Here is a 15,195-nt window from a genome sequence, read left to right on the forward strand (position 1 = left end):
TCAAAGTTCTATATCAGAACATTATTTCATCAATATCATCAATCTTCTCTAAGGCCCGCTGCAAAAACTACTCGTACGCAGCCAGCAATCAATGGATCAAGTGTCGAACCTCCTACGCGATTGCCAGGCCAAAGAAGTGCGCAGAATATGTGGTACTCGATGGCCGAAGGTGGTAGAGGGACCGCCATCCAAACGATTCCCCTGCACCTTGGGTAAGGGCTTACAGCAGTCAACACTACGACCAGACGTAGAGGTCACGTTCAAGAACGATCGTCCACGAATTGTTTCCACGTCTCGCTGGGCAATCGTCTGTCCACGGTCTGGACAAGTCATGTACCCAACCCCCTATTACTTAAACTGTCCTATTGATGGGTCTATAATGGTCACTTTGATCTCCTGCTAATCTCCATATCAGTGATTCAATCATATACGGAAGCTCCGAAAGATTGCTCTTCGATTGACTTTAAATCTACTAAGGAAGCATGTAGGGCCGAACACGTTTCAGTGCACTCATCGCTGGCAATACACGCTAATCTATTTCGTCGGACGAAAAGTGTGAAACGGGTTACAGGACTCGATAGACATCAAGACATCAACACCGCCATTCATTGTGACATGAATTCGTAATCTCAATTGCCTTGAATAACGTCTTTCCTACTGCTCCAAGGAAGAATTCAACAGAAAAATGCTTTGGACTTTGATCTGAACTAGAATACAAAAATGAGTATGCGACACGACTTTCGACTTTTCTGACTTAATTCATAGACCATTTCTAAAATTCTAATGACACCAGTGCAATCTACAATGATGTTTATATAAAAGATTGTTTACGCCAAAACATTGATTACTACATATTACAAGTCTTAAATAAGGCCGCTATTTAGTTTTAATTATGTAATGTAATAATTGAAACTATATTTACGGATTGATCTCGCGTTTTTTAATGTCATTTATATTACAATTTTACAATTCACTTACGTTTCTGGCTTTTTTTTTTATTGCTCAGATGTGTGGACGAGCTCACAGCCCACCTGGTGTTAAGTGGTTACTGGAGCCCATAGACATCTACAACGTAAATGCGCCACACACCTTGAGATATAAGTTCTAAGGTCTCAGTATAGTTACAACGGCTGCCCCACCCTTCAAACCGAAACGCATTATTGCTTCACGGCAGAAACCGGAGGGGCGGTGGTACCTACCCGTGCGGACTCACAAGAGGTCCTACCACCAGTAATGGCTCGCGAAACTCGAAGAAAATTAGCAAATGTGATCGAGGAAACCAAATTATAACTGATTAATGTGCTAACAATAAGTCAAATGAAAGGAAATCAGTGCAATATTGTAAAAAGTAAGCTAATCGCATATTTTTATTAGTGTCATCTATATTAAAATTTTAAAGAATGACATTCAAGATCAAATTTATTTTCGAATCACCTAGCATTATTAACGAAAGATAACATTTTTTCACTGTAAAAATAAATATAATATGCTAATGGCATACCGATTCTAAGCATAAACTAATTAGAAGCGGAAATTTCGAAATATGTTTTAGGAAATGTTGAAATGAAAATTTTATAGGATAAACGAAGTAGTATAAAGGTTATTTTTTTAAATATTTTACACAGTCATAACTTCTGAATAGTTTTCCTTACCGTCTACGCCATAGTAAATGATCGGGAGAAATACTTCTTCTACTTTTAATCCAGGCTTCTCTGATAGTAGCTAAGGGCAAGCTATCGCGTCGAAACGTCCACCGCACAGACCGAGGTACACTTATCACTGATTCTTTAACACAATTCTTTTCCATTTCCGCAAAAAAAATCACAAAAAAATATTCATAAATCGATAATTTCGAATAACTCAACACTTCATTACAGTGTGACTTAATGATATAAAAGATGTCATCTTTACGGAGTACGTGCTGAAACTAATTATATTACACGTTATCATTATTTGCTCCTCTTATTTGATTAAGATACGAAGGCCTAAAAACAAAACTATTGTAAAACTCAGCGATTGCAATGCGGCATCTCGTCTGAAGTAACGGATTGTGTACTCTCCGTACGAGTTAAATCTTAACTAGTTAAATGTGATAAATATATTTGGTTTTCATACGAGATTTGAATTGAGCGATAAAGCTTTGTTGTTTTTGAGATTTAATATTATTTAATGATTAAATTAACATACCCGATATACACGACTTCGTCAAAAAATTCACAAAGGATTTTTTTTTTTTATTTTTTTTTTATGATTGAAGGATTACTGGTGGCCCGGAGGCCTTTCCAGTTTCACCAGGACAGGTGGGCGAGCAAAGGCTCAGCCAGGAGGGGTGGGATTTGCTAACAGCTACCCGAGCGCCTCCGAAGGAGACCTAACAACTCAAGAGTAGCTGCTTCGCGAATGAATCTACTACCGGATCGGAATCGCGACCCGCTGAGAAGATCCGGCGAGAAACTCAGCGAGCTGATTCATAGGTTAGGTTGCACGGCGAACTCTTTGTCGAGTTCGACGAGTACGGTTACCGAGGTCCCTAAGCCTGCTCCTAGAGCTGAAGGCGTCTAGTGCAAAGGTTATTGGATCTGATGGATCCGTAAGGACGTGTCTAGGGCGTCGACGGTGACTGGCTCCTGCATGATCAGGATTCGGGGAGTAGTCAGCGGCGGCTACGATAAGGCGATTATCATGACGCATAGCCTTATCGAAGTACCGTTCCGACGCTGACTTCATGTATTTCTGTATAGATTCGAGGCCCAGGTCGTCGTGTAGGTCAACGTTCCTCACGAACCACGGAGCTCCGACGGCTAACCTGCAAAAGCGGGATTGTAGAGATTGAAGGGTGTCTATGTGTGTGCGGGCCGCGTGAGCGAACACCACACTCGCGTAAGTCATGACGGGCCTTATGCAAGTTTTGTAAAGTGTCACCTTGTTCCGAAGGGACATTTTACTCCGCTTACAGATCATGGGGTAGAGTCTACCGAGAATAAACGCGGCACGGTCACGGACTGATTTTATATGCGGGCGGAATGTCATCGATGCATCCAGGGTAACGCCCAGGTACTTGACCTTCCTGGCCCAGGGTATGGATTGACTAAAGAGAGTAATCGGGGGTGTGAGATTCCTCCTCCTAATACGGGAGGAAATCCGTGTGGAGCTTCCCCTCTGAAATAGCACCGCAGTACTTTTCGCTGGGTTGATGTCTATGCGCCATTTTCGGAACCACTGTCCTAGGGCTAGGGCTGCGCTCTGAAGCTTCTTCGCGATTAGGGACTTGTTTCTACTGGAATAGTAAACAGTCGTGTCGTCGGCGAATAAAGCTAAATGGGTCGGCGGCGACCGGGGAATATCGTTAACGAATAAGCTAAATAGGAGGGGTGAGAGGACAGAGCCTTGCGGGACTCCAGCTGTAAGAGGTCGTGGGGAGGAGCGGGTTCCCTCGACTCGATATCGAAAAGAGCGGTTCGACAAGAAGTCCCGTATGATGAGCACGAGACTATCCGGCACACCCATGTTGAATAGTTTGAAAATCAAACCGTTGTGCCAGACTTTGTCGAACGCTTTTGCGACGTCGAAGAAGAGAGACATTCACAAAGGATATTAGCATAACCTGTACATATTTTTAAATGGAATTGTTGTACTAGGATTTAAGGATCTTTTAGATTCAAAGATGCTGTTTATCAATTATTATAAGATTGAAATTTTACATTTACACTGAAGTTCCAAAAAAGAAATAAAGACTTTGTTGATTATAATTTTAAATTACAGTTGTGTCATGGTTCAAGTAGTTCGTCGCATAGTTTTCGTTATAATTGCAAATAACAATAAAATTTCGGTAAAACAAATACCGTACAATGGGGTAAATAGGGACAAAATCGACCTTTAGATTGAATTTTAAAATAGTTCCAATTAAATAGTCACTGCTCAATCAAAGAAATAAGTTGAGTCTTGAACGTACCTAGGTGATAAAAACCGTTACATTATTTTAATTATTCATTTTAAAGAAATAATCGGTAAAATAATGGCCGTCCCAATTTACCCAGCGTCCGGGGTAAATTGACACGGTTAAGGGTTAAATTGGGATATTTGTAAGGGTTGTCAACTCGCAGTACTGCGATATATAGATATGTGCCATATAATTATTTATATGGACCGAAATGATGAATACAATCCATAATTTAAGCACAATACACAACATAGTACATAAGCTGGTTTCTATTCCGAAGCGATGTGACGTGAATGATAACCAACAATACAATGATCAAAAAAAGTATGTGCATGTTATATTTTCGAAAATTATTATTTAATTTCCTTAAAAATCACAACTCTGAAACAAAATCATAAAATAGAATAAAAAATAGAAAACAAAAGGACTGGAAATGCATTAATACAATTTTATTTAATCAAAATTTTCAAAATGATCTTTGAGCAAGAGTAAGATATCAGGTGAATACGATAAAAAAACAGCTTTATCTGATTACTGCCAATAATAACAAAAATAAAAGAAATTCTTTCTAAGCTAAATAACTAAACTCAATTAATTCACTCACTCGTAATTGGATATCTCGGATTTTTAATTAATGTTACATTTAAAATCTGAGGCCTGTTTTTATTTGTGTGTGTTCGCTGTGAATGTTAACAAAACCATGATTCGACGCGTGAATAGATTCTGAAATAACAAAAGTTTTGATTCGTTTGAGTACTTTTAACTTTTTTTTTTTTATTGCTATAAAGAACATACGACCGGGCAGATATTACAAGGTAAATGTCGCGAAAAAAAGTAATTATATATATACTTTTCTTTTACCTATAATACTTACATAAACTAACTGATAAACACATTAACCTTCTTTACATCACGCAATTAAGTGATAGTATAGGCTAAAAAATCTATTATAAGATATCAGTGACAACCCTAACAAGCCATCCCTATTTTGTCTTTTGGCGTTCCAATTTTGTGTTTTCTCGTCCCTAATTTTTCCAGTCTCGTTCCAAATTACCCTACATACGTCCCAATTTTCCCCAAAAAGAAAGGAAAAAATATACATTTTTTATTTTGTCGAAATATTGTATTTAAAATAAGAATATTGCAACTTACCGTTTGTTGTGGTATTTCCAGGTGTATTAAAAACTTATATAAACTGTGATCTTATTGAAAAAACAACGATAATATTACTTTTTTTAAAAGTTCTTTAAGCTGTTTTAAAACACACTTTTCAACCACTATTTTAAATTTAATTTGACGAATTTTTGGGACCAACTAAACTCATGTTTAGTACTTCCATAGTTAACTTGGCTTTTCTTCTATACCTTGATAAATATTACCTTAAAGAAAATTAGGTAGATTCCGTGCTACGAGTACTTTGAGAATCTTCCGCAGGTTTGTCCCAATTTACCCCAGAATCCCAATTTACCCCATGTCATGGTACTTCTAGGAAAATCTTATTTCAGTTTTTTTTATTGCTTAGATGGGTGGACGAGCTCACAGCCCACCTGGTGTTAAGTGGTTATTGGAGCCCGTAGACATCTACAACGTAAATGCACCACCCATCTTGATATATAATTTCTAAGGTCTCAGTATAGTCACAACGGCTGCCTCACCCTTCAAGCCGAAACTCCTTACTGCTTCACGGCAGAAATAGGCAGGGTGGTGGTACCTACTCGTGGAGACTCACAAGACGTCCTACCACCAGAAAAAGTAGTTTTAGTTGAGATATTTATTTTCTTACAATTATACGTAGTAAGCACGTAGTTTAGTTAGTGTAAAATGTATAGACTTACTGCCCAGGTATAGCTGGTGTGGGAACCCTAAGGTGATGATGACCCCTACGTGGGCGCTCCGCGTCGCTCCCGTCGCTGATATCCTCTAGCCCCCCATGACTGCCCGATCCGCCCGCCGATCTGACCAACAGTATCATATCATTATGCCAATACAATACTAAAACGAATTGAACCCTATGCCAAAACTAAATAAATACTAAATTACGAACAACCTCCAGCAAACGTGTATCAAGAATGCACATAAAATGTCCCTAGCCAGTTCGTTTTCATTAGAACTTTACATTCATAATTGACGTATATTAATTTCATACATTAAATATATTATATATTTTTTATTTAAATTCTTTATCTTGTTCATTTATTCTCAAATCCACATAGTTACTGTAATTATTATTTTTATCAAGCTGAAGCTGCGAAATAGCGTTGGCAGTGACGAATTAATTACGTATAGAATAATTTGATAAAGGTTTGTCAACTTGAATTTGTAAAATCGCTAAAATAATTAGGTATTAAGCAAGTTTCTACTTATACATATATTATAACACCAAAAGCAAAAATATTGAAAATCTACTTTTTATGGCTCTTGTCGGCAGACAAACATTCGGCCCATCTGATGGTGAGTGATTACAGTCGTTCATGGACCTCAACAATTTGGTTACCGTCTCACATCAGCAATGCCAGGGGCAGAGGCAAGTCGCTACATACCGTTAAGTACTCTCCACAAGCCTTCTTTGAAGAAGGACATGTCATAGCGCTCGAGAAACACCGTGAAGGGGAGCTCATTCCAAAGCCGGATGGTACGTGGCAAAAAAGATCTCTGGAAGCGCACTGTGGATGAACGCAGTGGCTCCAGGTAGTATGGACGAACTCTACTCCTAAGCGTTTGCTTAAGTGCCTTCCTAATCCTAAGTGTTCTCCGCAAGTCTCATTTGAAGAAGAGCATGTCATAGCGCTCCGGAAACATAATGGAGGGGGTTAATTTCAGAGCCGGTTGTAAAAATATGCCTAGAAACGCGCAAACGCTAGAACACAGCGATTCCAGATAGTATGGATGAACTCTTCTCGGATGGCGGGAGGTGCGATGGTAAAAAAGCAACGGAGGATCATCTCGAACAATTCCTCAGAGCCCTCCCCATAGCTTTAAACTTTTGAATTATTTTCACACCGTATTTTAATACATATTTGCAGTTAATTCATTTTGTGGAGGACGCGATACGAAAAATAAATAAGAAATAACAAAATTTTATTTTAAAAAAAATACAAGACATGTAGCTGAAATAGCCGGAAATTATTGATCAGCAGCAAACAATAAACATGCATAGCTTAACAAAACATTATTCACGATCACAACCATACGCAGTTTATGTCTGTACCTTGGCATATTAAGCTCTGAAAAGCCGCGTATTTGGCAAAGCCTCGTAATATTACAAGGAATGAATCTGCCACGCCATGCCGATTACCTAGAAATAATAATGTATGATTGGCATGAAGCCTCTAAATGATTACATACCCAAAAAATCAACACTATGTGTCTTACGCAACACTAACAAGTCATAAAGTTAGGCTACTCTATAATAAGGGTATCGTTTTAGCTCTTACACATTAAGCTCTTAAGGTTGTCGACGGATATGTAATGCTATATACATTTTAATTACTTTAACTGAAAATTTCAAGTTTATATTGCTAGTACGTGATATGTGGACATTGCTTAAGCGTAGATACATACATGGATGTCGCACCAAAATGTTATAAAATATTGGTTTCGTAAATTGGATACCTAAGTTTGTTAATTATACGTTGAAATTTGAGTGCAATCAAAGGAGCTTTACTATTAATTACTTTAGAATGATATTTAAGATGATATTTTTGCGTAAACATACAAATACAATGAAAGTCCCTTCACAAAATATTTTATTGGCAAAAAATATAATAGACAAAACTTACCGAAAAATTCTCTTCAGGCGACTAATGACGTGATTCTTTATTTACACTTATAAACACAATACGTAGCTAGAAATGCACTGGGATATCAGTCACAACGTTTTTCACATCACATTTGTTCATGTTGTTTTAATTTCAACTAATTATTTTATGCCACTGCCGTTTTGTTTGTCGTTAAAAGTACGTAGACAATTTTGAGATTTAAAATTTCAATTTACTATTTGTCACGATTTTCTTTTAGCACTTACATAAAAGATTTAACGGTTGTTTTTTCAATTAAAATGAAAAGAAAAACTTCCAATGTTCCTCTATTTTTTTTATTGAACGTATCAATAGTTCTAGAATTATTTAAGAAAATTATGAAAACGCCTAAAAAGAACAACTAACGACTACCTACGACTACTTCTATCTTATTGAAGTATTCGACAAGCAAAATAATAAAATAGTGATTTCGTCCCAGCATTGAATTTGTTTCTCAATGATAATAATATTATTATTTGTGATGCCACCAAAAGGTTTCACATGTCTGGCTAAAATTGAAACAGCCATGCAATACGATGACATACAAGTTCATTGGATTACGGGCAACGTTCACTATTCTATTCGAATTTCTATTAAAGCCTATCTTACAGTAACCTTTTGAACTGAATTTCAAAATATTATGCATATGAGAAAGAAATCCCAGAAAAGTTTATTGTAAGCCTTCTTGCTTCTAAGCTTGCTTCTTCTTTCCTGCTTTTCATCAATCGAGTGAGACAATTGATACAGTCTATTTAATGCAAATATAAAAATATTGAATTCTATGATCTTTATAAGAATGTAAAAATCAATTTATTATAATTTAACAATATAATCAATTACTGGTAGTAAGACGTCTTAAGAAGTCAGACGTCTGGTAGTAAGGCGGGTACCCGCCACCCTGGCTATTTCTGCCGTGAAGCAATAATGCCTTTCGGTTTGAAGGGAAAGGCAACCGTTGGACTCAAAACTCATGTATTAAGGTGAGTAGTGGTAATTACTGTGTTGATTTCCATGAGCTCTGGTAAATACTTAAGACCAGATTGGCCACAAACTCGTCCACCCATATCTATCTTTATACTTAGTCTGGCCATAAATACTGTTACAATTAAAAATAAACAAAATATTGCATTTGAATTTGGAATCTGTCATTTTTATATGATTGTTCATTGCGTTTTCTCATTTTGGCGCTAATACATTGTACAATATTTTGTGATATTAAAATGGAGTGGGGTGATAAAGAGAACCGAATCGCTGTGATTGCATTACACAAAGTAGGTATGGAGCCAAATGCAATTTTTAAAACTCTCCATACGCTTGGTATTAGTGATTGGTAGAGGTATTATTGATAACTGGCCTCAACGTTTAAAGAACTGTATTGCAGCCAATGGAGACCACTTCGAATAAGCTTTTTATACTTTAAATTGTTTTATATTTATGTATTAAACTAACACACTGTAAAAGTAATAAATGTTATTTGCAATATAATTTTTTTTCCTTTGTCTCAGTATTTATGGCAAGACTAGGTATATAAAAATGAATTGCTATTCGATAATCTTGCTAAAACTCAAGAACGGTTGAACCGAATTGGCTAATTTTGGTTTAAAATTATTTGTGGAAGTCCAGAGAAGGTTTAAAAGGTAGATAAATATGAAAATGCCCGGAATTAAATAAAAATAACAATTTTGTTTTTTCTTTGATGTGTCCCCCGTCGGACGGATTCTTTTGTTTGTTTTAAGTCTATTTTATACAATAGTTTAGGTCTTTTATTTATCGATGGAGGCACTGCAAAGTCTACCGGGTCAGGCAGTGTGCAATAAAAATCCGTTGTAAATGATTGTAATTGGATACAGTATTTAACGAAGATCGATCGTTTTGTTTGTCGCCTTCCGTGCGCACTTACTGACATAGGGACATAGGGACTCCCGGTTGTTGTGGTCTTTAGCTTCCCCCACGTTGCCCGGGGCTACGAATTCCCCTCGTCACAACAAGGAGGACGGGCGAGAGCGAGGAAAATGTTTTCCTCTTCGATTAGACACCGTTACGATGCTAAGTTCAATGACTAATTTGACTTTTGTCGGACATTGTAAAGAAATTTACTACATTAAATTTGTATTGTAAAATGTCTGATTAATATTTATAATTTTTTGTAATTTGTATAGAACATTTATTTATTTATTATGTATAACATAGTAAAATTATATTACATATTGATATTTATGTATTAAATATAAATATTCAATCGATAAGGCGGTCATTGTACTTTTGTATTTAGTGTTTCGAATTTGTATTAATTTTATATTGGTGTACAATAAAGCATACTCTATTACTTTCTATTGTTTCGTATTGCAATTTAACCGACATTAATTTCTCTATAAAGTAACTGTAGGTATTCTCAAAAAAAAAATCGGTTGTCTGTAAAGTCGGTTTACTGACGATAGTTGAACGTGACAACGTCATAAGAAGATACTGATAGAATGGTTTCATTTTTCAATTATCGCAATTATCGTTGCTATAAAAAATTGACACCACATTCACTTTTCACTGAACTTCATACTTGACGAAAACATGTAAATGTATTATTGTATAGCAGCTGTCCACGCTTTTTTTTTTCCTACCTAAGCTGATAGCCTTGAGAGGCTATTTCAGCGTAACCGTGGCTAGTAGGTGAGCTCACGGGGCTCAAACCTGATGACGTTGCTAACACGAACCCTAGCAAGAGCCGTGCTTCGCAGAATCTACCACCGGATCGGAAACGCGACCCACTGAGAAGATCCGGCGAGAAACTCAGTGGGCTGTGTCTGAGAGATCGTCCACGCGGATGCATCGCTCACTCAAGTAGGAGAGAGACAGATGTCGAACGCTGCCGAACGCGGAGGCCGATTGTGCCACTTTGTCGCTCGTTGCGCGCTCTCGCTTGCACTTCAAGCCTTAAATGGAACGCCTCAATGAAGTTTGTTTTCTCGTGCGTGCAGCCGGCTCCATCGAATTATAAGACGTTGTCACGTCAATAGTATTTAATAAGTCTAATTTCTTAGGGCACAAACTCTTGGCCCTCATAAAAATAAACGAAACACTAAAATCATTTCAAGTCCCAAAAAATATTACTATTAAAACGGCAATTTCAAATAAAGCATCACTTTAAATTTGCGATTATAAAAGCCATGACTACAAAATTAAATAAATCATTCACGGAACTTTAAAATTAATTAACAGTCTTACGAACACAATGCAAACATTGTTTTATCAAAACACGAACACATTTATAACGATCAATGTAAATATTAACACGTGCAGTAAACGTGTACTGACTTCTACATACATACGTATCATTTAAGTAATAGATGTTTCATAGTAAAATGGCTGATACCTAATAACTTCTACGGTTTAATCTCACGTATTTTATTATCATTATATTATTTTAGACGTTTCGAATACTTTATGGGTTTCGTGGTCACGGGCGACTTGTCGTAAAAATAGTTTTAATAATGATAGGGGAGGACGCGATTGGGAACTAAAGTTGAAGCTTATAGTGAGGGGTAGGGCTCAGGGTATTCTATACTAATATTATAAAGAGGAAAGATTTGTTTCTTTGTTGGTATTGAATAGGCTCCAAAACTACAGAATCGATTTGAAAAATTCTTTCACTTTTTGGAAGCTACACTATTCCCGAGTGACATAGGCTATAATCTTTTTTGAAAAAAATTAGGGATCCTTACTAAAACTCCATTAATGTAACCCAAGGTATAAAAAATTACCTAAAATATTCTTTACATCGCGTGCCCTGCGAAAACTATTGATGATGGAATAAAATAATGTACTACGGCGTTGTAGAGCACATTATTATTTACAAAAAGTGTCGGCACAGCATATATCTAACTATTATAGTTATGCCGCAATAAGTGTTCCTTTATTTAAAAAAATAAAACAACGTCAAATATGGTTGAAATTTTTGTTAAAGTCCCGAGCGGAGCCGGAGCGGGCCGCTAGTATTTAATAAAACTATGGGTTAGTCAAGTTTACACGTATTTGGCAGGACAGAAAAGTCTCCAATGCTACCAAGATGAGACTAGTCCGGACGTTGGTTTTCTCGATTTTCCTCTACGGTGCAGAGTCGTGGACGATTCGAACAACAGAGCGGAAAAAAATAAAAGCGTTCGAGATGTGGTGTTGGCGAAGAATGCTCCGCATACCGTGGACCGCCAAGAGAACAAACAGATCTGTCCTCGAGCAACTTCGTATTTCTATACGAAGCATCGATTTGCGTCGATTTGCTACGAGAAGATTCTTGGTTACTTTGGTCACATTGCTCGGCGGCCACCAGACAACCTTGAAAGATTGATTGTGGTGGGCAAGGTAGAAGGGAAAAGACCCGCCGGCCGGCCACCAAACCGTTAGTCGGATCAGATAACTGCGCTCACTGGACTCTCTGTTGCGAACGCCCTGAGAGAAACCGAAAACCGAAGCAAATGGAAGCTGATGGTACAAAGAGCCACGAAGGGCTTTCAAGGACACGACCTTCAGCAATGAAGTATTCGACTAAGAAGAAGAAGTCACTGATATCAAATGTCTAATTCTAGTCTTGTTACACAAACAATTTGCGATATAAAACAATAATTACAATATGACGTGGGCGCACGCAACTCACACCTAAAACGGAAAGCCACCAGAAACAATCTTAATTATCTGTCAAAAGACGGATATAGATAATAAAAACTATGTATAGCGAGCAGGCATACGGCCGCAAGAGTGACGTACAGGTCGGTTTGCTATAAGCTGTAATATGTATTATCCTGACAAACAACCGGTTTGAAGGCTGGGGCCACAGATATTGGGGGCTATCTGTGCCTGGGGCAGTCGTAAAACTTAGAGTTAGAACTTATATTTCAAGGTGAGTGGCGAAATTTACATTGTTGATGTCTGTAGACTCCGGTAGTGACTTAATAGCAGATGTGCCGTCAGATCCTTTACGCGTCTAGGCGGCAATTAAAAATCAAACCTCCGGTCGCACGCGTCACGAATATAATCTCGACTTTAACTTCTACAAACTATTTTTTAATATGGGTATGATTATACTATTCCGGAGTCTATGGTAAAATAGCAGTCTGATTCATTAAGGAAATACGCGTAGATCTCAGCTTTCTGGGGCCACTCAACTATCTACTCATAATTCTTCCGTAGTCATAATATCTTTTTATTTATGTAATGCTTCGATGGGTGGACGAGCTTACGGCCCACCTGGTGCTAAATGGTTACCAGAGTCCATAGACATCTACAACGTAAATACCGCCACCCACCTTGAGATATGAGTTCTTAGTCTCCGTTTTTACAAAAGACGGCTGCCCAACCTTTCAAGCTGAAACGCATTACTGCTTTACGACAGAAATAGGCAGAAATACCTATCGCTATTTTCCTAACATCTTCTTAGCCCACTCCTAGTTTCTATTTGGAATGCTGATGGTAGGACGTACCTGGAGCACGTGCGTGTTTGTACCTTCCGTTAATTTCAGTCGCGAAGCATAAACGTTATTCCAATGTAACTACGAAATTGTCTTATAGCAGCATGAGAAGACTTTCATTTTATGATATCCATAGAGTACAGTAATAAAGAAAGATAATCTATTACATAAACGTTTTGTAATGGTCATATCAAGTTCAATTTTAATGAATAAGAATATTTAGATTTGATTATAAATATATAAAAACAGTTGTTGTAATTTTGCTTTAATCAGATACTATTATTCAATCAAAGAGAACTTGTAGTTAATCGATAGCGAATTTTTGCTTGCTGTACTTAAACTGTGACTATGTCCAGTCATTGTTCTCGTCGAACCCGTCGCTTGCAACGAAGGGTTCGACGAGTAAATTAACCCACAGACACAGCCCACCGAGTTTCTCGCCAGATCTTCTCAGTGGGTCGCGTTTCCGATCCGGTGGTAGATCCGGCTCTTGCTAGGGTTCGTGTTAGCAACGTCGTCAGGTTTGAGCCACGTGAGCTTACCTACTAATTGAGGTTATGCTGAAATAGCCTTTCGAGGCTATTTTTTTTTTATTTATTTTTTTATTGCTTAGATGGGTGGACGAGCTCTCAGCCCACCTGGTGTTAAGTGGTTACTGGAGCCCATAGACATCCACAACGTAAATGCGCCACCCACCTTGAGATACAAGTTCTAAGGTCTCAAGTATAGTTACGACGGCTGCCCCACCCTTCAAACCGAAACGCATTACTGCTTCACGGCAGAAATAGGCAGGGTGGTGGTACCTACCCGCGCGGACTCACAAGAGGTCCTACCACCAGTAAAAATCTGCTCAGGTAGGAAAAAAAAGTGACTAGGACTTATTTGTTGTTCAATAAATTTACGTTCGAGAAGTGGAACTGTGTTTTAGTACTCAAATTGTGGCAAAATAAGAAAAATATACCTATAACTTCCCGTGTTACAAAAAAAACCTTCTTCTCTTTTTTAATCGAATTTCATTAAGTTATTAGTATTGAAATCTTAAGAGACCATACATAGATTACGTAAGTTAATTACCGGTACTCTGAATTTATTAAACCTAGTTCTTTTCTTAAAATAACAGGCCCCAACCTTGTAACGCGTAGCATAGATTATCCGACGATTATTTAAATAAGTTTATTATAATAAGTAAGTAATTATCTACGTTCCACAATAATATATTTTTCTTAATTAACGATGCCTTTGTTCACACGCTTAGTTATTATAATTAAAATCTATAACTGACAGTTTTGATTCTTAATTTTTACAAATTTTTGCTACGTGATTTTAAAGTATCCACAGCTGTTCTCATTTTTCTGAAATCATATTCTAACTTGAATATTGTGTAACTATTCAAACGTTACATTCTTAATTTTGTACTACCTATACTTTTATGTTGGAGAAATATTCTAGCTTCTTAGCTACGCTAGATTATACATTATTAAATTTAAAAAAATCCCAAAATATCGATCAGCTTTACAAAATTCTGTAATTGGTTAATTAAAAATCAAGTGATATACATAATTTCCACGTCTATCTTACTACGTAAGTGTCTGTAATAATTTAAACACACATTACATTATGTAAACATGTTAAAATCACTATTTCCGTATCACTACAGCAACACGTACTTGTTTTTCACAAAATGTTCAACATAATTCGTTTTATCAATGATAAACTTTATACAAGGTTCAAGTTTAGTTAAATATTAGATAATATTATGTGTTCACAAAAGCCACATGCACACTGTCTGTCTGTTAGAAAGTAGAACTGTCAAAAGAACCTGTAGAAAATCATGTAGGCGACCGTCTACTCTCCATTCAGAAGGTGAAAGTTCAAAATTGATTGTAAGAGAATCTGAAGTTTAGAAACATGCGCGGTGGTGCATTGCGCATTATATTGATTGCGACCATGTGTGGGGAAAGAAAAATGGCGGAAAATTCAAGTCGAACACCTCTCTTGTTAT

The 15,195-nt window shown here is 37.1% G+C and overlaps 1 protein-coding gene across 4 annotated transcripts in view; it reads right to left on the reverse strand.

The window, feature by feature from the left end:
* The window catches only part of LOC101736541 (protein Aster-B), a 91,332-nt gene that overhangs the window by 72,194 nt on the left and 3,943 nt on the right, over positions 1–15,195 (reverse strand). Inside the window, exons 1-2 of one of the 4 annotated variants that reach the window (XM_021350260.3) lie at positions 7,149–7,171; positions 5,776–5,895 (exon numbers count right to left, since the gene is read on the reverse strand). The exons of 1 other annotated variant lie outside the window; for it this stretch is intronic. In XM_021350260.3, the coding sequence (XP_021205935.1) occupies positions 5,776–5,895; positions 7,149–7,156 (128 nt within the window). In that variant the 5' untranslated portion in view covers positions 7,157–7,171. Of the gene's footprint in view, positions 1–1,652; positions 2,082–5,775; positions 5,896–7,148; positions 7,172–15,195 lie in introns of those variants that run through there. 2 more of the 4 variants (XM_021350257.3, XM_021350259.3) reach the window with 2 other exon arrangements.

Source organism: Bombyx mori, chromosome 21, assembly GCF_030269925.1.
Source record: "Bombyx mori chromosome 21, ASM3026992v2".
NCBI lineage: Eukaryota > Metazoa > Arthropoda > Insecta > Lepidoptera > Bombycidae > Bombyx > Bombyx mori.